At 47.8% G+C, this 23,552-nt stretch overlaps 1 protein-coding gene across 2 annotated transcripts in view; it reads right to left on the bottom strand.

Moving 5' to 3' along the window:
* Positions 1–21,577, bottom strand: part of TENT4A (terminal nucleotidyltransferase 4A) — a 50,246-nt gene extending 28,669 nt beyond the window's left edge. For both annotated transcript variants that reach the window (XM_063085806.1, XM_063085807.1), the window contains exon 1: positions 20,833–21,577. In XM_063085806.1, coding sequence (XP_062941876.1) covers positions 20,833–21,560 — 728 coding nt within the window. In that variant the 5' untranslated portion in view covers positions 21,561–21,577. The remainder of the gene's footprint in view (positions 1–20,832) is intronic.
* Positions 21,578–23,552: the final 1,975 nt, after the last annotated feature.

Here is a 23,552-nt window from a genome sequence, read left to right as displayed (position 1 = left end):
TTACAATGTAAAATGTAATAGAAAATACTGGAAAGTCGTCAGCTGTTAATTTATTCTCTCCCTCTCCTCCCAACTCTTCCTTCAAAAGCCTTAAGAACAGTGTTTCTCAGAAATCGGAGCTTCCTCACCTCACCTCCACAATGTTCACTGTCTGCACCTTTACCAAACAACAATGTCTTAGTGAAAATATTTGGCATTAACTACTGCTATTTTACAGATTTTATAACATGCTATATAATGTGATTACGGTGAAGCAAATGACCTGGGCACGGTCTGGATCAGCATCCGCCCCCTCCATAGCTAGAAAGAAAGGGCTGCTATGTAAACGTTGACACCAAACGATGACACAAGCGCCCACGAGGGAACAACCGACTCGCTTCCACTATTTTGAGGGGTGAACGATCCTCTCCAAAGCATCCATTTACTAATGCAGTTAATAAGCTAATTATAAATCATTTTTATTTATTTTTAATTACATTACAAGCAATACCTGCACAAATTAGAAAATCTTGAATCAGGCCTCCAAAGGTGAATTTTTTAAAAACCTAGGCACAAAAGAAGTGTAAGAAAATAATCTGAAACAGTGAATGAGAACCACTGTTTCCAGGGCTGCCCCTGTCTGCAGAGCCTGCCTCAGCTCCTCCCACTCTGGGCAGGGACCTACCTAAGCACCCCTCTTTCTATGCAGGGGCTCTGAATGAAGCTGCAGGTGCTTCAATGGGTTTGAAATGTGAATGGAAGGGCAGGAAAGGCACAGGAGGATCTGCTGCAGAGGAAGGCCCAATAGCTAAGCCACAGAGGCCATGAGGAGGACGCACCCTCCAAGAGGACGAACAAGAGCTGGGCCAGGAGAGTACTGTGTGTTCCATGGGGCAGCCAAGGCCAATTTGGGCTGAAAAGGTTCAGACCAACTGGTGCTCACAAAATAGCCAGGACAGAGGGGCTCTGCAGCTTTGGAATCAATGTGAGACTCCATGCAAATTCATTTCCCAGCAAAAGCAAGCCTTCTCTCCCCTTCCCTCCCAGATGCCTCCTGGGATCTGTCACATAGGACCCTAGAGCAAGCGAAGTCCAAGGGCCTTTCAGAACTTAACCTGAAGCTGAGCAAAGGTGCCTTTGGGCCTGCTGGGGTGACACAACACTCCTCCAGCCTGGCAGAGCAAACCCAAGCATACTGCAAATGCCACCCATGCAAAGGCCCTGGGGGGCCTCAGAGGAGACAGGACCACAACAATCTTCTCTTCCTCACAGACAGAAAGCAAGAGCTTAGGTAACAGCAGCTTTTAACAACTAAGGACACCAAAAGTATTTAATTTAACACAGAAGACTGCATTTCCTCTAAACCCACTGCTAGAGAAGGAGGAGGTACCTGCTGACATGGGGTCTGTAGAGAGAACTCTGGTTGATGCATCAGACCAAGATGAAGCCAACCCCAAAACTTCATGAGCTGAGTGTACAGACATTCCAGCAGTGGGTTAGAACTTCTCACAACCATTACTATGCCACTTTGCATTACAAGCCCAACAACCACCCGAGGCCACAGGCACCCGCTAGAGCAAACCCAGGGGGAGGCACCCCACATGCTTAGCACGTCTTCAACCATCTCAGGGCAAAAAAATGCCAAGGGGCTCAGTCTCCTAACACTGTCTGCAGATAAGTGAGGACATGAAGACACTCTAGAAGAGCTCGAAGCTAGGACAGCTATAGGGGCTTGAGGAGAGGCCAAGAAGGCACTTCACTGAACCATGTCTACTGGCTCAGGGCCACCTGCCACCCAGGCTTTCAGGGTGCCCACAGCACAGTTACTCACTCCTGCAGGCCACCTCTAGGGTGCTCCAGGGAACCACGGCCGCTGTGAAACTGCACAGCATTGTGCAGTTCGTCTGGAAGCCAAGGTCCCCCAGCCTGCTAGGCTCAAATAGGTGGACCACTTTTTAAATAAAAGCAACTACATTTTCTGTTATCCTTCCTGATGTGCTTCCACTGGACGGAAGATACAGTAGGACTGTCTTTTGGGACAGTATGCAATAAGAGCCAAGAGTCTGAAAACATCAGTTTTCTGAGATACCAGATAATATCCATATTACCAGCATTTTCATTAGCTCCTCCAAAGAGTCTTTGAAGGAAGTGCTGTTATGTCCATTTCATATGAGAGAACTAAGTATTCATTAGACAGATGGTTAACTGGCCCAAGACCACATGCCCAGGACTCAAGTCCAGAGCTGAGTAGCTCTCCAACTTGAGCTCTCAGCACCAAGCTGGGAAGCTGGCTCAGGAAGTGACTCGACAGTCACTGCACTCCTTTTTATAAGGAACAGAAAGCTGTAAATACAGCTCCCCGATTATTTAGAAAATAAGGCACATCTGTATAATTTTTTTTAAATCATCTAAAAGAACTTTTCAATGACAAGAGAAAATGCTTGTCTAGAATTAGATTTAAACAAATGCAAAATGACACATTTGCTACATATTTGAAGCAGCATTAAAAATAATGGAAAGAAACATGTTCAAATGTTAACAATGGCAAAATTATGGGTAATTTCCTTTATGTATTTTCCATATTTTCTTCAATAAGTACATTATTGCTTTTATAATAAATCACACTACCCTTACTCCAAAGGTCAAACTGCTTTTTCTACATCTTCAAGAACCTGTCTACTACAGCTGTTACTTTAAAGCCAAAACCAGCATGGGCTCTTCCTTCTAACTCCACTGCCTGGCATCCCATTGGTCCTGCCACAAAGCACCCTGTCCCTGTTGGTGACTGTGCTCAGATCCTAGCCCAGCCAAGCTAAAAGGCCCCTTCAGCTCTGCAGTTGTGGTTCTAGTGCCACCTCAGGTCACTGGTTTAGGAAGCTACTTACCCCAGACTGAAGCACATCCCCCTCAAAGACAGATGAAGCTATCCCACAAGCCCAAGAAACCTCTGCGGATTCAGAAGACTGAACACCGGAAGGGAGCTGTGTGAAGAAGGCGGCGTTCTCCCGAGCACGCCAGCCACACAAGGTACAACCTCCAGCCATTCTCCACCACACTGGCTCTCATCAAGACACGTTGCCGGAGGGCTGTGTTGAGCAGGCGCTTAGTAGAAAAACTGTTAAAATTCATTAATGATGACATACCGATGTTCTTATCATCAGCTGACATTTACCATCTGCTTGCTCTGTCCAGGCTCTCACTGTATGACACACTTCGCGGAGTATGATCCTGATCACCACTACCGGCATCCCGTTTTACACAGGCTTCAGAGGTGAAGTATCCTGCCTAAGCCGCCCATCTGGCATGAGAACCCGGGCAGGGCAAGAGCAGCACCTCTGCAGTATCTGCTCTCCCTGGCACACTGGACCTACTGAGGCCCCACCAAGATGAAAGGAAAAAATTACAAGAAAAAGGACAACACAACAAGCCATAAAATTATCAAAAATTACAGAAAGAGAGAGAGAAAGAGAGAGATAAGAACTTCATGGATCCAAAGTGCAAGTCAGTCCAGAAGCAGAGAGCAGACATGGCGCCTCACTCGCCAGCTGCTGCCTGTGAACCTGCTGAGCAGCAGGCACTGTTCTGATGCTGGGAGTAGAGCGGTACGCAAGACAGGATGGAGTAAGGTCCTTCTCTCACTCAGCTTACACTGGGAGGCAGCTGCTCCATGGAGAGAGGAGATAAGTAAATAACCAAAGTCAACTGAAAGGGGGCTGCGCAGAATTCAAGACAGCGGCCCCCAGCCATGTGCATGGCTGTTGTAGGTTGAGTGGTTAGGGCGGCCTCCCAAAGAGACGAAACTGAAGCTGAAGCAGAAAGGACAAGCAGCAGCCAGACATGCAAAAACGAGGGGACAGCACTGTAGCTGAAGGACAAGGGGATGAGGCCCACGAGGCCAGCACAGCCCAGGAAACAGTGGAAGCCTAAGTCTGAGACCCCAGAGTTGCATGTCCTTGTCCCAGCAGGCGACTACAGAGCAGATGACAGATCACAAGCCACTTGAGGAAACCTGGTGCCATGAAAAACAGGATAGAAAGAGCTGAATCCTCAGAACACCAAAATATTCAGGGAAAAGAGCCCAGGCCCCAACGAGGTGGCCCTGACACACTCTAAGCCTTGCTCTCTCCCATGTGGTGCCAGTAGCCCCCGATGGTCAGCCAAAGACTCTTTCAAGCCTACAGCCTGGGAGGACAGAGGAAGTTCTCAGGTAAGGAAGGTGCAAGGGGCTTCAGTGAGAACACATGCACGCATGTCAGCATAAAGACAGAGCGGGCAACCACGGAGACATGCCATAGCTGAAAAAAAGGAAGAGAACCCAGCACACAATAAAAACAGCGAACCTAGTATGGAAAATCACTTAAGGATCAGAAGAAAAACACTGCAGTGCCTTGTCCTACAGAGAAACTTAGCAAGGACATACCAGTAAAGCAGGGGTTAAAGAGCAGAATGAGAGGACATGAGGAAGCTACTGTGCTAAGGTGAGAGACTGAGAACCAAAGCAAGCAAAGTGACAAAGATTCTTTGCTTGGCCAAAGTTTTGTCAGGCTCCTAAATCTTCTACTAGGCCTATCTGTGCACTTCCTTGTAAAATGCAGTTTTAGCAGAGAACCCTGCTAAGTCAGTTCAGCAAGACCTCCATCCTCAGTATTTGATCACCCTTCTCAACATCTGATCAGGTCCCTCATCCTCCAGTGTCTCCCAGGTGATATCTGGTCACCCTGGACTGTCTGCAGCAAGAATCCTGTTAGCTCAATTTACCCACAATCTCCCCTACCTCTGATGTCTCCTCTAAGTAATTTCCCACCCACCGACCCCCACCCTGCTCCTTGGCTATAAATTCCTACTGGTCCACGCTGTATTCGGAGTGGACCCCAATCTCTCTCCCCTGCTGCAAGACCCCATTGCAGTGGTCCGTATACCTATTGCAATGGTCCTGAATAAAGTCTTCCTTAACATCTTTAACAAGTACCATTGAACAACTTTAACAGTTATGGTGCCTTGACTTGGACCCATGGACCCTAAGTGAGCGCCTCTGAAGTCTTTGTCTTCACTACTGACTGACCGATGGGGGAGCTATTGGTGAGTCAGACTCCTGAGCTACTTCTCCAGATAGATATCCACAGAAGATGGTAAGGACATATTTTGACTCTTAAGGCAAGAGTATACTCTCTGAAGCTGGGTTAAGGTCCCAGGCTTCCTTGGGAAGGTACCTCCTGGGCTGGAAGGTCATCTTCCTGGCTCCTTGTTCAGAATGGGAATTATTCCCTGATTATCTGGCTAGAAGTCTCTTCTTCCTGGCTTTCTGAAGTCTCTTCTTCCTGGCTTTCTGTTCCTGAGTGGTGATTACTCCCTGACCCCCTGGGCTAGAAGTCCTTTTCCTGGCTCGCTGTGAAGCCTCTCCCTCTATTCTCTCTGTTCTCTCTACTGGATCTTGCTTTTCCCACCGGAACTTCTGTCACCTGAAACCACTGTTCTCAAACCCCTGCTGACTATATGCTCTGCCAACTCTGTCCATCTGCCAGACTCTTTCACTCCCACTCCAGCCCCTTGGTTGCTTGAACTTTAGGCCCCAACACACCATTGGGGGCTCTCAATGGACTCAGTGGCAACCCCTAAAAACAAGCACCTGAGGCTGAAGACAGTGGGGAAAAATAGGAAGAAACTATTGGGAAACTGGGAAAACGAAAAGTCTTTTTTAAAAAAGCCTTCTCTAAAAATTTTGGAAAAAGCTTTAACCAGTATTGAGTAGATAACCACAACTTGTCCCTTTTTCATAAAAACACAATTTGGACAAAAAGTATAAAGTAGAACTATCCCCTCTAAGCCAAACACAGGAATGACTACAACCCAGCAGATGGGGACCATGCCCTATGGAATGGCAGGGGAACATGACAGAAGGAAGGAGGCTGGACCCCTGGGTAGCCACAGGGAGAAGTTTCCTGCCTGCCTCCCTGCCCTGTACTGATAATACCATACCGGCCAGCCACCAAAAAATATACATACATACATACATAAATACAAAAATTTAATTAATTAATTAATTAATTAATAAAGGAAAATAAACATTTTTGTCCTTTAAAATACACGCGCGCGCGCGCACACACACACAAGGGTACGTCATAAACTTTGTGGAAAACCAGAATTAAAAAATAATATGAACACTTCCATGAACTTTTTGAAGTACCTACCCTCTTACACAGTGGAGATAAACCAGTGAATCTGTATTACTCTGCTTGACTGTCACAGGACTAAAATTTTTAAAATAACAGTTTTCTTGGAGTATTTGGTCTGAAAATGTTAAAGGTTTTCCTTATCTTTTAAGTAACTAGGAAACAAAGATTTTGCGTTTTATCATAACTTCTTGTGCTTCACGTTGTCTTTTACTAGGTTTTTATGTAACCAAAGACCTAATAACAGACAAGTCTTCTAAACATTAAAAGAGCAAAGTTTTTGTTTACAACAATGTAATCTTCTGTATTTGCTTTAAAATATTTTACTGCCACTTTGATTAAATGGATAACCAAGATCACATTTAAATCAAGTGTTTTAAACTTTCTTGACATTTTTGACAAACCTGCCCAAATTGAATTCTAAATTAAGTCTTTTCGATCTCAAATTAACTTTGGAATTTTCCAGTTGGGCCCCTGGAAAGCTCAAAGGATGTCTATCACCTTGTAAAAGAGAGATATTATACTAATTAGGCTTGTTTAATATGTTAATCTATATTGGAAGCATTGTCAAATAAATGATCCTAAGCCTTTTTAAAGTTATATTAATGAGTATGTTATTGATATGAATGTTCCAAAAATTGTACAAGATTCCTAGAAACCTAATGTTATCAGTCATAATTATGGTTATTACATTAAAATGTTGCATACCACACAAATAGTCAAACTTCCTTGCCAACTGTGCCATTATGATAATAAACTCTCATCAGACTTTTAACTATAGCCATCTTAAGACTTTGTCATCCATAGACAGTTTTGTTTTACTTTAATTCTTCTCTTAACATGTTTGCAATCAGCTACAATTGAAAATTGCTGCTGCTTCAGGAAGATTCATGAAAAATACTGTAAAAAGTACTCTGCAATACAGGTTTGTGACAACTTAAGATCCTACCATTAGACTGGGTAAGAATTTCCAGAACTCTAATGAAGAAACTGATGGGTTCATGATCCTGCTAACCCAACACTGAGCAAAACAAGAATTACATGGGACTAAATAAAGTGATGAGGATACTTTTTAATGACTTTTTGTTTGAAACACTGCTGGTTCCTTAAATGTTTTCTTTTCCAGATTTAAGGAAACTTTCTCCACTTAAGCTATCTATAACTTACAGCAGTTTGGTAAAGCATTTTTGTGAACAAAGATGAAACACGTTTTCTCCCTACCTGATCCCTGCAGAACTGAGAAACAATTATTTGTATTTTTATTTTTATGGCAATAAAGTTATTTGCATAAGTTCAATAACTTGTGTTCTCCTTGGAACACAATTGGAAATGTCATATTTTCAGATATAACCAGATAGCTTTCATGAGCAAAGGGTGACTTTACCCAATAAAGTTCCTCTTTAAAAAACTGGCCAGAGGGTTCCCAGCCTTACAATTAAGCAAGAAATGTCACTTCCTGGCAGTCCCAAGAACCTCAGGATATTTTGGGGGCCTTGAGAAGAGAAGATTTCACACAAATCTGTAAGTGTTACAGACCCGACCTGATGGCAAGTCCTTGGTTTGGCTTCTTCGAGAGGCTTTTACAAGTCTGAGATTCCTTATCAAAAAAGTTCCAGTAAAGCAGACTTAAAATGAGCCTATCGCTATTCTTACTGCACTTATATAAATAATCAGACCAAATTTCATGAGACTAAACTTATTTTGCAAACAAATCTTATTCTAGTCTTGTTCATTTTCTTTGAGGTTTTATTATCCTGCAATCTGGGCTGGATTCTGAATTTTTCTAGTTTCCTCCAATATATGGCTACGACTCTATGAACTAATTACTTCCAGTTTTCTCCCACCCTCAGGCTTGGAGTCACTGAAATTAAAACTGCTCTTTTCCTGAAGCCATACAAGCTGAAGCTGGACAACTTGATATAAACTTCAAGGAACTCACAACAGCTCATGTATGGACAACCTTCATGACATCCAAAATGCAAACCAAGAAAATCTGAACAGACTGCCTGTTCTCATGCCACTAGAAACCTTCTTGACTGGCTGTCCTCCGAACTCAGAAACTAAGTTTATAATTTTGTCCAACTATTAGTCTTTGTTTTTCTTTTAGTTTATAGAAACAAAATTCCTTTCATTAAAGGCCTGAGGGCTCATACCACACAGGAGATGTCCTGCACTACCAGGTCCTAACAGAGAATTCAGCTGGTCCTTAATGAAAGGTGACCAAACAAGAAAATGGACTTAAACTGTTCAAAGGGAAAAAGATATTCAAGAGAGGGGACTGACAAAGATTCTTTGCTCGGCTGAACTTTCGTCAGGTTCCTGAATCTTCTGCTAGGCCCATGTGTGCACTTCCTTGCACAATGCAGTTTTTAGCAGAGAACCCTGCTAAAGTCAGTTCAGCAAGACCCCCACCCTCGATATTTGATCACCCTGGACATCTTTATCAGCTTCCTCTTCCTCCACCTCTCTCCAGTGATGTCTGGTCACCCTGGCCTGTCTGCAGCAAGAATCCTGCTAGCTTGGTTTAGCCAGAATCTCTCTCACCCCTAATATTTCCTCTTGGTAATATTTCCACCCTCTGACCACCATTCCACTCCTCAGCTATAAATTCCCATTGGCCCACACTGTATTTGGAGCTGGGCCCTATCTCTCTCTCCCACTGCAAGACCCCACTGCAGTGGTCCTTACACCTACTGTGATGGGCATAAATAAAGTCTTCCTTACCATGCTTTAAGAAGTGTCACGAGTAATTTTTTTCTCTAACAAGAGCCAATTTAATTAAGATGAACACAGGAAAAAGGAAATTACTAAATTCAACCAAGTGAAGCAAGGAGACCTGAAGGGGCAAAGATATACTTCCACCCCCTGCAAGATAAATCAAGGAACAAAGAATCAAAGACCTGACAGAAGAACATCTCCCTACACTAAAGGCTGACCTCAGTCTGTGAGTCCACAGGCACCTGGGGTCGACAAGAAACCGGGGCAGCAATCCACACCACAGAGAGGACCAGGTGTGGACTGGCAGGGTACTCCGGACAGGTGGCAAACAGAATCAACCGCCTGCCTGGAGGGGACTCGGTTTCACCTCAGATGTCTCCATGACACTCTCAGCCAAAGACTACAGGCAACGCGCATGGGCTGAGGCAGAGAGAGAACCCTGAAAACAACACAGCCTATCAACCTGCTCTTCAGGCACAGAGCGGACTTCAAGCAATGTGGCCCCAATAGGCTCTTCTTTAAAATCTTGACCATCCAACACACAACAAAAAGGTACTGACAGCAGCTCCTATTTGTAGACAAGTGAAGGAACGGAAGGGCAGGGTTTCGGTGGAGGAACCTGGATGCCTGGGTTGAGGTAGAGTGGCTCAGGTCACAACAAAAGGACACTGTGTGACACCTTGTGGGAAAACAGAGCTGACCCTGCAAAGTTAATTAGAGCAGGCAAAGGCAACATGAAGGCGGGGGCACGGCCCTCCATGGAACCTATAAGAAACGTGAACCAAATACAGAACTCAGAAATCTCAAGGAGCTCCGGGAAGATCCTGGTAGTGAACGAGAAGTCATGTAAACACAGAACCAAGACGCATCAACTGCAAACTGTGGTTTCCCACTTAGAGGCAGGATCACAGAATCCTCTGAAACCTGGACTGCCGGCAATCAGATCACGAACTTTGCAAAGACCCTTGGCTACTCTGTGCCTCAGTTTCCTCACGTGGAACATGGGAGTGCTGGTACACCAAGGGGGTGCCAGTACCCCCACATGGCGTTGTTATGAGGACTTAATGAATCTGCACAAATAAAAGAACTTATAATAGAGCCTGGCTGTATTAGTTCGTTTCTGTTGCTTATAACAAAATACATGGAACTGGATAACCATGTATTCTGTTAAGAAAATGAAATTTATTGCTTACAGTTTTGGAGGCTATGAAGTCCAAAGTCCAGGGAACACACCTGGTGAGGGTCTTGGTGGTGGCAACAGTGACACAGGGCATCACATTGCAAAATGGCAGAGCAGAGAGACCAACCTCCTCATTCACTCTCCTTCTAAAGCTCTCAGAACCACACCTGTGACCATCATTAATCCATTCACTACTGCATGGTCCTGCAATCTAATCACCTCTTCAAGGCCCCACCTTTCAATTACGATTATAGGATTTCCCACCCTCAACAGTTACAGTGGGGATACTAAGCCTCAATGAGGTTGGGGGGACATCCAATCAACAGCACTGGCACTCGAAAAGGAATCAATAAATGGCAGCAACTATAACTACAGAATAAAATACAAATGCTTAAAACTCATGGAGCATAGAAATAACGTTAACGCAAATCAGGAGGTGGGAAGATATATTAAAAGGGTGACTTCTCCAGAGTACGCAGCAAGCACACCAACGTTTCATTAAAAGATTACTCTGACTGTCACCAGCTATGTGACGCTGGGCAAGCTGCTTCACTTCTAAGCCTCACATCCTCTTCTGCAAAGCGAGAAGAGCAGCAGCCTCCCCAGATAGGGGGTCGCAGGAGAGCCACAGGAGACACTGCAGAGGGATGAGGGCTCAGGACGGCCAGCAGTGATTATCGCTGTGGCTAGGACTGAAGACCACCCACTTGATGGGTGCAAAGAAAAGGTGAAGCACCTCTGTTAAGGGGAATCCGTAAACAGTGAGTCTCCTTCCCCAACCACAAGCCTTTTGCTTTCTATGGTCTTACTGTAATACTGACCCTAAAAGGCCCTTTTCACTCCTAACAATTCTGCAAGTTTCAGTTCATTCCACGCCTTCACCTCCCCAGACCATTCCCATCCTCTAGAGTGTGGGCTTGGTGCTATGTCCTTTCCCTTCATCATGCCTGTACTTCAGTGTGTACATCAGTCTCTCATAAGCCAGCATGTGACACAGCCACAGACTATAGACAGCAGATTCACCTTCTGCTTTCTTCCATGAGGTAACCTGTAACCACACTTAAGAATTTCTTTGCACAAACCATGCAAGGTATCCTCTTTTATATTTTTGGTCACCATTTCATAGTTGTCCTTCAGTTTTTAAAAATCTGTTTTGCTTAAATTTAGAGAAGATGCCTATAACCAAAATACTCTACCATGTCACTCCCGGCTCCCCTCTGCCAATGACAGAGTTCTTACTTCTCACTGGTAACCCAAACACACCAGCGCCCTCTCAGGGACGCAGTGGTGAAGTGCATGGACCTGCGTGTCAAGAAAGCCCACGTTTGGGCCCCTGTTCTTTTATCTTCTAGCTCCACCTTGGGCAAGATGCTTACAACTCCTAAGGTTAATTCTCCTCTCTTTAAAATGAGTTGCTGTCACAAAGGAGTACGAGAACGCAGTTAAAGTGCCCAACACAGCAGTGCATGACATTGGGGCAGCAGGACTACTGGTCCAGCTGTGTGCTTCAGCTGTCATCAGATAAACAAGTCAGCAAGTCAACAATTCACCAAATGCTCTACTTTTCATAGAATGCAGCTTCTAAGAATACTCCAGATGGTAGTAGTCCTGCTCCCCTCACTGCAGCCTCCCTTCAATCCAGTTTTGAAAACTTCAGGAAAGCTTGGACCTCATGTGCAGGCAGCAGCAGGCCTGGCTTCTTGCCCCAGAATCTTCCCCAATGCTCCCCCACCCCAGCTCCAGCATCCTCATCATATGGTGACCGTCAGAGCATCTTTACAGGACGGACTATGCCCACTGTCTCTGAATCTGATCTCTCTCTTTAAGAAAATGAAAAAGCAAAAGGCCATCTATCGACATATTTTAACCACATCTGCAGAGTGAGTTGCTAAGTTCCACCTCCTGCATCTCGGTCAAGTCTTGTTCACTTAACAGTGTTTGCAACACCCAAATGTCAGCACTGGATTGACATTTCCAAGTGCAGCACTTTTCACCAGATCACGTTAGTCTGTCTAGGCTTTGGTTTTCTGTCTAAGAAACAGGAGTAATATTACCCATTTCAAAGATCTGCTCTGGGAACTCAGGGATAAAACTCAGGCAGACAGCTGAGCTCCAAGGAGCCCCACACACATTAGCCACTGTGGTGCTGGTGATTGAGGAGAGCGTGCAGACAGGGAAGAGACCATATGAGGTACTTTCACTAACCTGCATACAAAAATGCCAAGACCTATCATCTGCATGCTGGAGTAGACACACTCAGTGCTTTAAAATTTGTTCCATGTCGCACTCTGCTATGAACCTATTTTATGCTTCATGTGCTATCAAAACAGCAGCCTTCTGAAAAGGATTTGCAATGGAAACTCAGAAACACAATTTCTACAGCTTTCCCAGTGACAACTTGCTGAGTAACACAAGTTTGAGTTTCAATGTATTCCAGCAACAGTTAACTGAATCAAACACTGTGTTTCAGACAGAGTCTAAAGTTACTCCAGTTTGGCACGGTCCAAATTATATGCCATTTAAATTTAAATAGAAATTAAATAAAATTAAAATTCAGTTCTTCAGTTGCATTAGTCACATTTCAAGTGCTCAACAGCCACTTATGACTAGTGGCTGCCGTATTAGCGCAAAAATAGAACTCTTCCATCTTCACAACAAGTCGTACTAAACCGTGCTGTTCCAGTTGCCTATTTAACATTCCCTGTCCCTTACTTTTGGTTTCCTCCACTATACACAGAACACTATGTTAGAAGCTTCAAAGAGCTCAGAAAAATAACACTTTGTCCATTCCTTCTACTATGTGCACAGAACAAAAAACTCATAAACAACTTTAAGCAAGTTACACACAGAAGCACATGCACATCTGATAAAGTATATCAGTAGTACCCTTAAGACTCTGGGAAGATAATCTTATACAAAAACTGTAGAACAAACCTTACTAAGGCAGTGCTTAAGTTTTAAAAAATAAGTCTCTCTTGATGCAAAGAAGTATTTCTGCAGCATCAGTCAGTTTCTTGCTCTGTCACAGACTCCCCCAAGAAGACTCAGAACTTCAGTCTTTAGCAGCTTCTCCAAGAGAAAACTTTTGGCCTGAGAGAGAAAGTTGTCTGTATTTTCAAAAACTAGGAGAAAGACTTTTCCTATCCAATTGGCAACAAGAACCTAATTTTCAGTTTCAATTTCCTTAGAGAGGAGGAGCAAGCAGCCTTTTAAATCCCTCATGTGACAATTCACAAGTGCTTCCTAGTCTTTATTTAATGTGCCCTGTGAGACGGATGCCCCATACTCTGCTTCCCAGACAGGGAAACTGAGGCTCAGAAGTTAGACCCCATGGTGAAAGCAGCCAAAAGCAGACCCATGAGTGCATGACATCAGCTAACAGAGCAAATACTGAAGGCCAAGCACATGCCTCCCAATACTGGAAAGTGAATTCAAGCCAGAGAGTGTGAAGCAAAAAAAAAAAAAAAAAAATAGAGAGAGAAATAATTTGACTTTTCATTTCCCTTTACCTACTGCACCCTAGCCACTGCTTCAGGTGGACAGGATTCCAGAAATGTTACGATGATCTGAAATCTCTTTCAAACGTGGAAAGACAGACACTACCTATACCCACATGCTATCACTTAGGAAGCCAACTCCCATCTTAAACTACAGGAGAGCCTAACTGGTTATACACAGTAGCTGATTTGGGAGAGAAAAAAAGCACAAGCCTGCCCGCGATAAAAAGGCGCATTGCTGATCATCAAGGACATTCCCTGCCAATGGGACCCTCAGAGCCATTTGCATCTTGCCCACCCCATCAGCTGAAAAATGGATAAACCTCTGCAGAGAGACCCTCAGATGCGGTCCAGCTCCCTGCTCATTGCCAGCAAATGGAATGCACACTACCAAAGCCCAGGACACAGATGAACAGGGACACTCGCCAGGTGGCCCAATGATGGGCAATGCATCTTCAACTATTTCAAGTTTTCTAATTTTTCAGTTAGGTATTAATTTTTATAATAAGGAGAAAAACAGTTAAAACTAGAGATGTCTTTCAAATACAGGATGAAAGTTTTTTGAATGGTTTCTATTTTTTGCATTCTATATTGTAAGGCATAAAACCGTTTTAACCACTCTTTAGGATGGCAAGTAGATAAACTGCAACAGACTTTATGCTAACTATTCTACATTCAGATAAATTCAGAGTTTGCAATCAAATCTTTAAAAAATCTAAGACAAACAACAAAAGTTTTCTTTAGCATTTGATTTATGAATACTGTGTAGGCTTGCCATCCCCCATTGGCTCACCTAAGCTGACAGATCCTCTTTCTTTCATTCATTCAACAGACACTATTCAGCAGCTAGTGTGTGCTGGGCATTGGGAATTCAGACTAAGATAGATCCCCTCTTTCCCTGAGGGGACTCAGGAAAGCAGTGGTCAGTTGTGTAAGAGAAGTATGGAACACCACAAGAGCCAACTGCTCACATGGGGGCCCAGAAAGGGACAGAGGGAAGATCTGTACAGGAATCTTCTTGCTATTCCTGCATGAGGCACAGTGCTCTGAAGCTGAGGTCCTAAGCAAGCCACCATGCCCATGAATCTGGGCTTTCAAGACAAGTGTTGCCTACATCCGCAAAGCAAAGATAGACTGCTTGTGCCTACAAGTGTATTCCACAGGTGACTTGGGTGAATCACCAACCCCTACCTGCATAAGAATGACACCTTCCCAAAGCTAGCCAATGCAGGACACCTCACGAATGGGACTTTTCAATCACTGTATTTCTAAATACTCACATGGCCTTTTAGTAAACTTTTCTTAAATAACATATTTGAAAGAACAGCCCATCTGAGAGAGGCACAGAAAGGTTCTCATAGCTCTCGTGGTTTAGTGGTGACAATTAAGCCAGAGGACAGGACGGGCAATCTGCAAGAGTCATCCTGATGGGCTGGAGTCCAGTCAAGGGAGAGAAGTGTGGGACAAGAAAACCACAGCCTCATCAACTATTTCCATGGCAGGGAAGGTCTACCCACAGAAGAACGCCTGCATGTAGAATTCCATACCCTAATCCCTGGAACATGTTGCTCTGACAAGATCACCATGCAGTGATCATGTCATATAACTACATGATTTTAAGCGAGGCAGGTTATCTGGGTGGGCCCAATCACATGAGCCCTTAGAGGCAGAGGACTTCCTCCAGCTGGTGGGAGATGTCACTGGAAAGATTCAAAGCACCTTCCTAGTTTGTAGACGGAGGGAGCCATGACGCAAGGAATGCAGGTGGCCTCAAGAAGCTAAAGAGGCCCCCAGCCAGCAGCCAGCAAGGCAATAGGGACCTCAGTCCTACAACTGCAAGGAACTGAATTCTAACTCAATTCTGAGAAATGCGCCTTCTCAGAGGAGCCTGAACACCAGCTGAGCACGCAGCTGGCCAACACCTTGACTTCAGCCTTGCTAGAGCCTGAGCAGAGAACCCACCCCGCCATCCCTGATCTGACCCTCAGAAATTGTGAGCCAATAAATGAGTGTTGTTCTAAGCTGCTGAGTTTGTGGTAATTTGCTACATGGCAACAGAAGACTAGTACATCCCAGAAATATCAAGAATAAGATATTGAATTACTCAGTATCACCCACCTGCCTGCCCTTTACTCAGGTGCCTGGCTCCCCCGCAGCTTTCTGAGAGGGTGTGGCTTCCCATCAATCTTTGCTTCAGAAAAGAGAAACCACTGACAAGCTGGTCAGCATCCCCAACACAGGGCCTCTCCACAGCAACACTGAGGCTCCCATAACCTCCTGTGAGTCTGGGTTCTCTGATTCAGTCACCCCTCCCCCCTTTCACCTGAATACTGTCTGAACCAACAAAATCAAGTTTCTGAACTTGAACATCGCAAGTTTTTATTTCTTTTTTTTAAAACACTATTTTTTTTTTTTTTTTTTTTTTTTTGGTGGCTGGCTGGTACAAGGATCCAAACCGTTGACCTTGGTGTTGTTAACACCTCGCTCCAACCAACTGAGTACACCGTACAGCTCCCCTTACCACCTTTTTTTTTTTTTTTTAACCTCACAATTAGAGAAACAGACCCTGAACCGTATGACCTAACCAAGACACAAAAAATCCTTATTTTTCCAAAAGAAACTGTTATCCCTCCTCCCACAAGCTACTTACATGAGTCCATTTAAAATGGGGACTGAAATCTCATACAAAATAGTGACCAAAGAAATCTGAGACTTTACCTTGAAATACAAAGCTTAAAATTATGAAAAACTTACATTTACTTTAAAATATTAAAAATTACTTTTAAAAAAATTAAGTCACAGCCATGTGTTACCTCTAAGAAGCAGCAAATTTCATTGCTTTCTCTTGAAAGCTCACGGCAGTAAGAGGGACAGGATCCCCCTTACCCTACTTTGACTTCCACAGCATAAGCGTTAAGAAGGCCACTTTTTGCAAAAACATTTGAGGCCTCCCATTTTCCCAAAGGACAACCCCCAGCCTGCTTACTATCCCAACCCTCCTTTTCCAGAGTGGTGCCTCCTGGACAGCCCCTTCTCCAGTGTCAGCTGTCCTAACTGCCAGTCCTCATGTACCCGCGACCGCGCATGTGGTTTAACCAGCTCCCCAGCATGACCTTCCTCGCCCCATCACGACCTTCCTCGCCCCATCACAGCCAGCATCTCGTGCTAGATTTTCAATTTCACTCTCTGGAGAGCGGCCGTGGTACAAAGGGCAGGAAAGAACGATGCCGTTACTAAAAAGGAGCAGTGTTTCAGTGGGAGCTAATTTCATAAACGGTCGGGGTAGCAGCAAATATTTGCATAGTGTTCATTCTTGTTTCCCTCTACAACCTCATATCTTTGGGGTCTCAGAAGATGAAGCCCGGAAAAAAAGGCCCAAGTGTGCCACCATCACCCTTTCAGGCAGATCTCACAACTGCCTTGACATCTGCAGGAAGATAAGGGGACAAGAGAAAGGCAACAAGTAGTGACTCCCCTGCTCTGCAGCAGCCCTGCTGGGGCTTCACCTGCACCCTCCCCAGTTGAGCCTCACAAAGACGTTCTGGGGAGGTCACCGCCGCTCTAGTCTATGTAGTACGAAGCGTGCTGCAGCCACCAAGAGATCCTGGTTGCTCTGACTCCTGTGCAAGAAGGGAGCAAAGAAAACATGCAGTGAGTTAGAAATGACCCACACAGGGGCCCTGTGGGGCATGGCTGATCACGTCCTATGAATGTTGACATTGGGTGGCTTCTTACAGACTTCAAAAGAACAGACTTTCTTTGGGGAATAGATGTTAAAATATTAAATTACATGCTGTCAAGGAAACTACAGAAAGGAAGCTGCTGTGACTGCTGCACGCTGCAGGCACACCTAAGGTAGCACAATCTTGGAAGGGCCAAACTCTGAACGGAAGCTGGTCAGGGCATGGGACTGCAGGTGTCTACCAGGGCTAGGACCTTCCATCGTCCCACTATACTCTTTCTGGGGATGTGCAATGCACCAGTAAGGACAGGGCCAAGTATCTGGGGGCCACACTCCGGGCCTCACTTGTGCAGAACTTTCTTTGCCTTAAACATGAGGAAGTTTTTAAAGCTGTTGGGACTGACCAGGGAAAAGTAACAACAACCCAAAGCACGGCTGGGTCAGGAGGTGAGGGGTCAGAGGTGAGAGTACGTAAAATTGGCAGCAGCCAGAGGCTGAAATGCACAGGGCCGGAGAGCCTATCCACACACCTGCCCAAATTTCTAGACCAGAAGTCCAGGAAGAGAGCATGTCTCCGTTATCCACATCGTTCCCAAAACAATATTTGAAAGTTCAACTAAAAGACAGAGTAAGAATCAGAGCCAGTGACAGCTCCAATAACAAACGTCTTACCTTCTCCACTCTGAAAGTTCTTGCATGAATTCCCGTTCTCTTCCACCTGCTTTTTTCTGTATACTACTCAAGTATAAAGGCAGACTGGCAGTCTTACAGACCCAGGTCACCAGACAATGTTTCCAAGGGCAGAAAACTCCTCCCCAGAAAAGGACAAATAGTGCAGGTTGCTACACGGGCCCCAGGCTAAGACCCAACTGGGTTCAGTTTATGCTACTCAGACCCCTACCACACAGGCAACTGCTTATCCTTTCCTGAGGGCCGCAGACACTGTCTTTTCAGAAATACACGTTGGGGACTCTGAGCAGCTTCTTATCAACAAGGCCCTTCACTACTGGCCAGACCAGGTATGCCCTAATCTCAGTTCTGTCCCTTTGTAAGCCACACTGAAATACTTTTTAGTGACCTTTTTAAACACTGGGTAAGCTGGTGGCCAGGAGCAAATTCCAGACAAAGCTATTTGTTGATACTTAAAAGGTCAGTTCACATAAGAGCAATGGGTGACACAGAAATGGTCACTAGGGACACCTTCTCTCCTGTAATCATGGGCACAGCTCCACTACTACTCTGGTTTAGTACTTCCTTGCCTGTCTCTTCTGAGACAGCAGCCAGAATAGCAAACCAAGCAGAGGTCACTCTGCCCTTCCAGGCCCATGGCAGGCAATCCAAGGCAGAGGTGGCAGGACGTGGATGCACCGAGGGCTGAACTGGAGGCCTGGCAATGCCACCCAGGGCTAGGCAAGAAACAGGTGACAGTGAAAGGAAAAGGGAGGGTTCAAAGAGCATTACTGCATCATCTCCCATACAGGTGGGAATCAAACCACATCTTCCAGCCAGCTTCAGAGCCCACTCTTAAGCCCTACACCATGTTGCCTCTGAGCTGAGCCCGGTGGGCAGGGGGAGTGGAGGTGGGGGCAGGTATCATCAGAGGGTTGCAGAGGGGCAGAACCTGACCAAACCTGCTGGCAGAGGAGATCATCTCATCGGCAGTTCCGTAAAAGGACCTGAGGGTGACCAGAGTGCATGAAAAACACCCACCTGGGGTTGCTTGAGTGAACTCCACCAGAGATGACAACAGCCTTCATGGGGGTGAGGAATATGAGGTATGGAGAGATTAAAGGGGCCAAAAGGGACAGCATCTGATAAATATCTGAACCTGGGAGATGGAAAGAAGAGGGTGAAAGGATCGAGATCTGCACAATTGGACAGGGAGTGCTCACAAGTGCTAGGCATGGGGCACTCAGAGAAGGGCCAGGTTTCAGTGTCAAGATCATGAGGCTGTGTCTCCCACGCCAACCCCTGCCCCACATTCCAGCACAGCACCTGACCCCCAGTAGGCTCACTTACTAATAAAAGCTACAACAATGCTGTGTCCCTTAGTATGCCTAGAAGCCTATGGCTTACTGATGAGCTAACAGCTTCAAGAGCCCAAGTGACATGCGTGAGGCTCTTCACTACTCATGAAGGCAGAAGCGCAACTCCTGACGATGGGGGCCAAAACACCTTCTGTGAGCAACCACCACAGGTATTCCTATTTTTTTATTCTATTACTTACAGACACAGAGTCCATTCCAGTTAAATAACAGGCTGAAAATTAGATATATTCATACATCAACTCCTCCCCACCACCTCATCTCAAAGTTCCCCAAGTGAGAACTGGAGGGAGAGGGGAGAGGAGACGGGGCTCCCGCTTGGGTCTGCAGTGCATGCTCAGGCTTCAAGGAATTTAAGAAAGTAACATTTCTGGCCCAAACCAGGTGAAACAGGTTGCAGAACATGCAGCTATTACTGTCTATCACACATACTTTAAAGCAGTATCAACATATTTCCTAATATACTCTGGATAAAAAATAGAAATGTAAGAGAAAAAATTTAAAAAGGAGTCCCGATACCTAGCAATTTTGGGTATTTGTAAGACTGTAATGTCTGAAACAACCCTAACACCCTGGAAAATCCTTAAGTGCCTTTTAAATTAGCAAGAAATTCTGCAAAGAAAGTTTATCATTTAAGTGTGGAAATACCGACATTCAACCTACATACGAATACGTTGTTTCTAGACACCCAGAAAAGCACACACAAAGACAAAGAGGCTGGATAAGAAGCATCACTTCTGAACAGCCTCACCTGGGACAATTCCAACCTCCCCCCACACACCACGTTTTCTTTCTTGTTTTGTTTCATTCCATTCTGTCTGTAGGTGCACTACATTTAAACAGAACTTCTAATCTCCTCTAGGCTTAACGTGGAAATCTTTAAAATGAAAACGGCACCTTCCGGAAAAGTCTTTACGACAAATCTGTTTTTATTTTCGTTGAATGCTATTAGCCAGTTTTTAAAAACTGCAGATGATACTTTTTATGCTAATTTCACCACAAAACTAAAACATAAAATACAGCCCCACCCACATACCACGTCTAAATTCGTTAAACTGTATCACTACCAAAGAACGAGTCATCTCCTAAAAAAATTCCTCAAAAAGAAAAAAAAAAAAAAAGTGTTAGTTACCTACCTTCAACCTGATTCGAGTTCCTGGCAATACTAATATTTTCTGCAATTTAACTTATATGAAATTGCAAACCTATCTGCGCCCCACTTTGACAAGGAGTCCCTAACCTGCCAAGCAGGGAGAAAGGAAAACAGAGAAAGTGCCCGTTCCCTTTCCAGTCTCAAGGGGAGAAAAGGGAAACATCTGCACAAATTGAATTTAGCGACCCCTTCTTGCACAGTTAGTTCTAGGACCCAGGCAGATCATTCCATTAAAAAGGAGCTTAAAATTAAAAAAAAAAAAAAAAAAGAAGAAGAAGCAGAATTGGACCTTAACCTCCAACATCCATCCTCGAAATAAAACCTGAGCCCAGACGCGACGCGACTCCGGGGCTCCCTCGGCGGGGTCCGTACCCTCGCGCCCGTCCCCGGCGCGCCCGGCGCACTCACCCCTGGATGCCCGGGCTGTACGCGCGGCTCTTCCACGGCGTGCCGGGCCGCGGCGCCTGGGCCCCGGGGCCGCCCCCTCCGCTCAGCGCGGCCGCGCGGCTGCCCGACAGCAGGTAGTTGAGGCCGTACGTGCTGGCCTTGTTCTCGCGTTTCCGGCGGCCGGGGTGGAACTGGTGCTGCAGCGGGGAGCCGGCGGGCGCGGGGCCGCGCGGCCCGGGGTGCCCGTTGGCCGCGCCGGGGGCGCCGTGCGCGCCGTCGGCGAAGCTGAAGAAGGCGCCGCCGCGGCCGCCGCCCGCCCGGCCCAGCGAGGTGCTGCTGGAGGACGACGACGAGCAGCCGGGGCTCTCGGTGCCCGACTCGGCGTTGGACGAGGACGAAGACGACGATGAAAGCGACGGCGACTTGTGTAGGCGCCGCGCGCCCTCGGCCGCGGGCCCGAGCGCCGTCAGCAGCGCGGGGGGCAGAGCGGCGGGCGCGGCGGGGCTGGGCGCGGGCGGCGGGGGCGACGCGGCGGGCAGCGCGGGGCCCGGGCCTGGGCCGCCGCCACCGCCCCGCCCGGCCGCCCCCGCCGCGGCCGCCGTGTCGAGCGCCGGCGAGTTGAGGCAGAAGTAGGACGCGAAGCCCGAGCCGCCGCGGCCCACGCCCTGCGACGTCTCCCAGATCTGCATCCACAGGGCATTGGCCGGGCCCTTCTGCTCGGGCTGGATCCAGGCCACGCGCGGATCCATCCACGCGCCGCCCCCGCGGGGCCCGCGCGCCCGGCCCCGCCCCCGCCGCGCCCCAAGGCCCGGCCGCGGGCGCACAGACGGACGGACGGACTGGCCCTGGACCGGCGGCGGGTGAGCCGGCTGCGCGCCCGGCCTCCTGCTCGCGCCTCGCTCCCGTCGGGTCCCGGCGCGGCGGCGGGTCCAGACAGGCCGTGCGGCGGACGGCTCCGGCGCTCGGCACGTCCCCGCGGGCGGCTCCGGCCTCTGGGCGCTCGCTTCACGCGGCTCGGGGCGGGCGCGGAGGCCGCGGCGGCGGCGTTCCACTCAGGCCGCGGGGAGAGGCCATCGGAGAGGGGCGGGAGATGGAGCCGAGGGGGCGGGCCGTGCGCCGGGCCCTCAGTCACGCTCGCGCCGGTCGCTCCAGGCTTCGACCGCGGTAGCAGCGGCGGCGGCGAAAAGACACTCTCAGCGGCGACAGGGCGCGGGGAAAGGAGGGGGCGCCCCCGCTGTCTCCTCTCCAATGAGGGGCGGAGGAGGGGGCGGGGGCGGTGGAGAGGAAGCGCGGCCTCCCTCGCCGGGGCCGCGACGCCAGTGCGCACGCGCGGCCGATTTCAAATCCTCACTAGACACCGCCGCCTTGGTTACCGCGCCTGCGTACTGGCGCACGCTTGGCTGCGGGAGGGGAGGGTACAGCGTCGGAAGGACACGCAGGGAGGGGCTGAAAGGGGCGGCGGCGGCGGCGCGGGCTCTTCCAGACTAGTCTTGGCTGGAGTGGGAGACCGAGCAGCGGCGAGACACGTGCGCCGCCCTAGATCAGCGACACTCGCCGGCGGGCGCCTCCCCCCCGCGCCCCGACAGTGCGCAGGACCGGGCGTGCCGACATGCGCAGTATGGTCAGGGTTCCTAGCAGCCGCCCAGGCCGCGCTGCGCGTGCGCTGGAACGCGAGGCCGCCGCCGCCGGGTGCAACTTTCCGCGCCGCGGGCGGTAGCCGCGGATGCCACCCTGGGCCGTTCCTCCGACGGGTGAGCCCGCCCGTCTTCCATAAGGGCGGAGGTTCGGTCACAGCTCTCGGAACGGGGCGAAACTGCTTCCCCGTTTTTCGTAAGAAGAGGGGCCGTGCGTCCAGTCGCTCTGCGGTCACTCGTGTCCGCGGGGGACAGGCGACCCTCCGTCCGCTGCGGGCACTCGGGCACCAGTCCGCTGCTGCGGAACCGGGGCTGGGCCGCATGGTGGAGTCCCGCTGCCGTAGGTCCGCGTACAGGCGTTCTGTTTCCTTTTAAAAGTGATTTCCCGTGCGGTGGGGGACGTGACAACTCCCACGTCAGTTCCCCGGGCACGCTGGACGGTGCCCACCCTCGGCGAACCAGCTGGCGCGCCCGGGCCGGCTCCATTGATCCCCGCTGGCCTCGAGGTGGCAGGGTTCGCTGGGGAATCGCCCCTCCGCTCGCCCTGGCCCCACGGCCCCCGGCTCCGCTCTTCTTGAGCGTCACAGGACGAGGCCTTTGGAACGGCGTGTTTTAAATACCTACTTCCCTGCATCACGGATGAGTAGACGTGATTAAAGGGTTGACACTTCGAACGTCGACAGGAAAGGTGTATTGCTTACCGAGGCTTCTGGGCAAGGGGTGTTATTTAGTAATAAAATTGAATGTTCCCGTTCAGACGTTTTGAAGTACCTTTGTATGTCGTCCATGTGGGAATTATGACCAAGGATCAGAACACGTATATTTAAAAAGCTACAGAAAATCACATGCGAATACTCGTTACTCTGGAACTTTTGTTTCCAGTGGCTCAGGCCAAAATCCTTGAAGTCACGTCGAAGCTCCGCTAGCTCGCTCTCTCCATAACCCACACGTTTTCTTGGCTGCACTGCCAGAAACATCCAAAATCAAACTGCTACCCCTCTCCCTCCATCCCCACCTTCTCACTCTCCCTTCCAGCAGCATTATTCCATTCCTAACCTATTTTAAAACAGTGCCTCCTAGCTGGTTTCCCACATTCTGTTCTTGCCC

This window comes from Cynocephalus volans, chromosome 2 (assembly GCF_027409185.1).
Source record: "Cynocephalus volans isolate mCynVol1 chromosome 2, mCynVol1.pri, whole genome shotgun sequence".
Lineage (NCBI taxonomy): Eukaryota > Metazoa > Chordata > Mammalia > Dermoptera > Cynocephalidae > Cynocephalus > Cynocephalus volans.
This window is presented reverse-complemented; position numbering and strand designations above follow the sequence as displayed.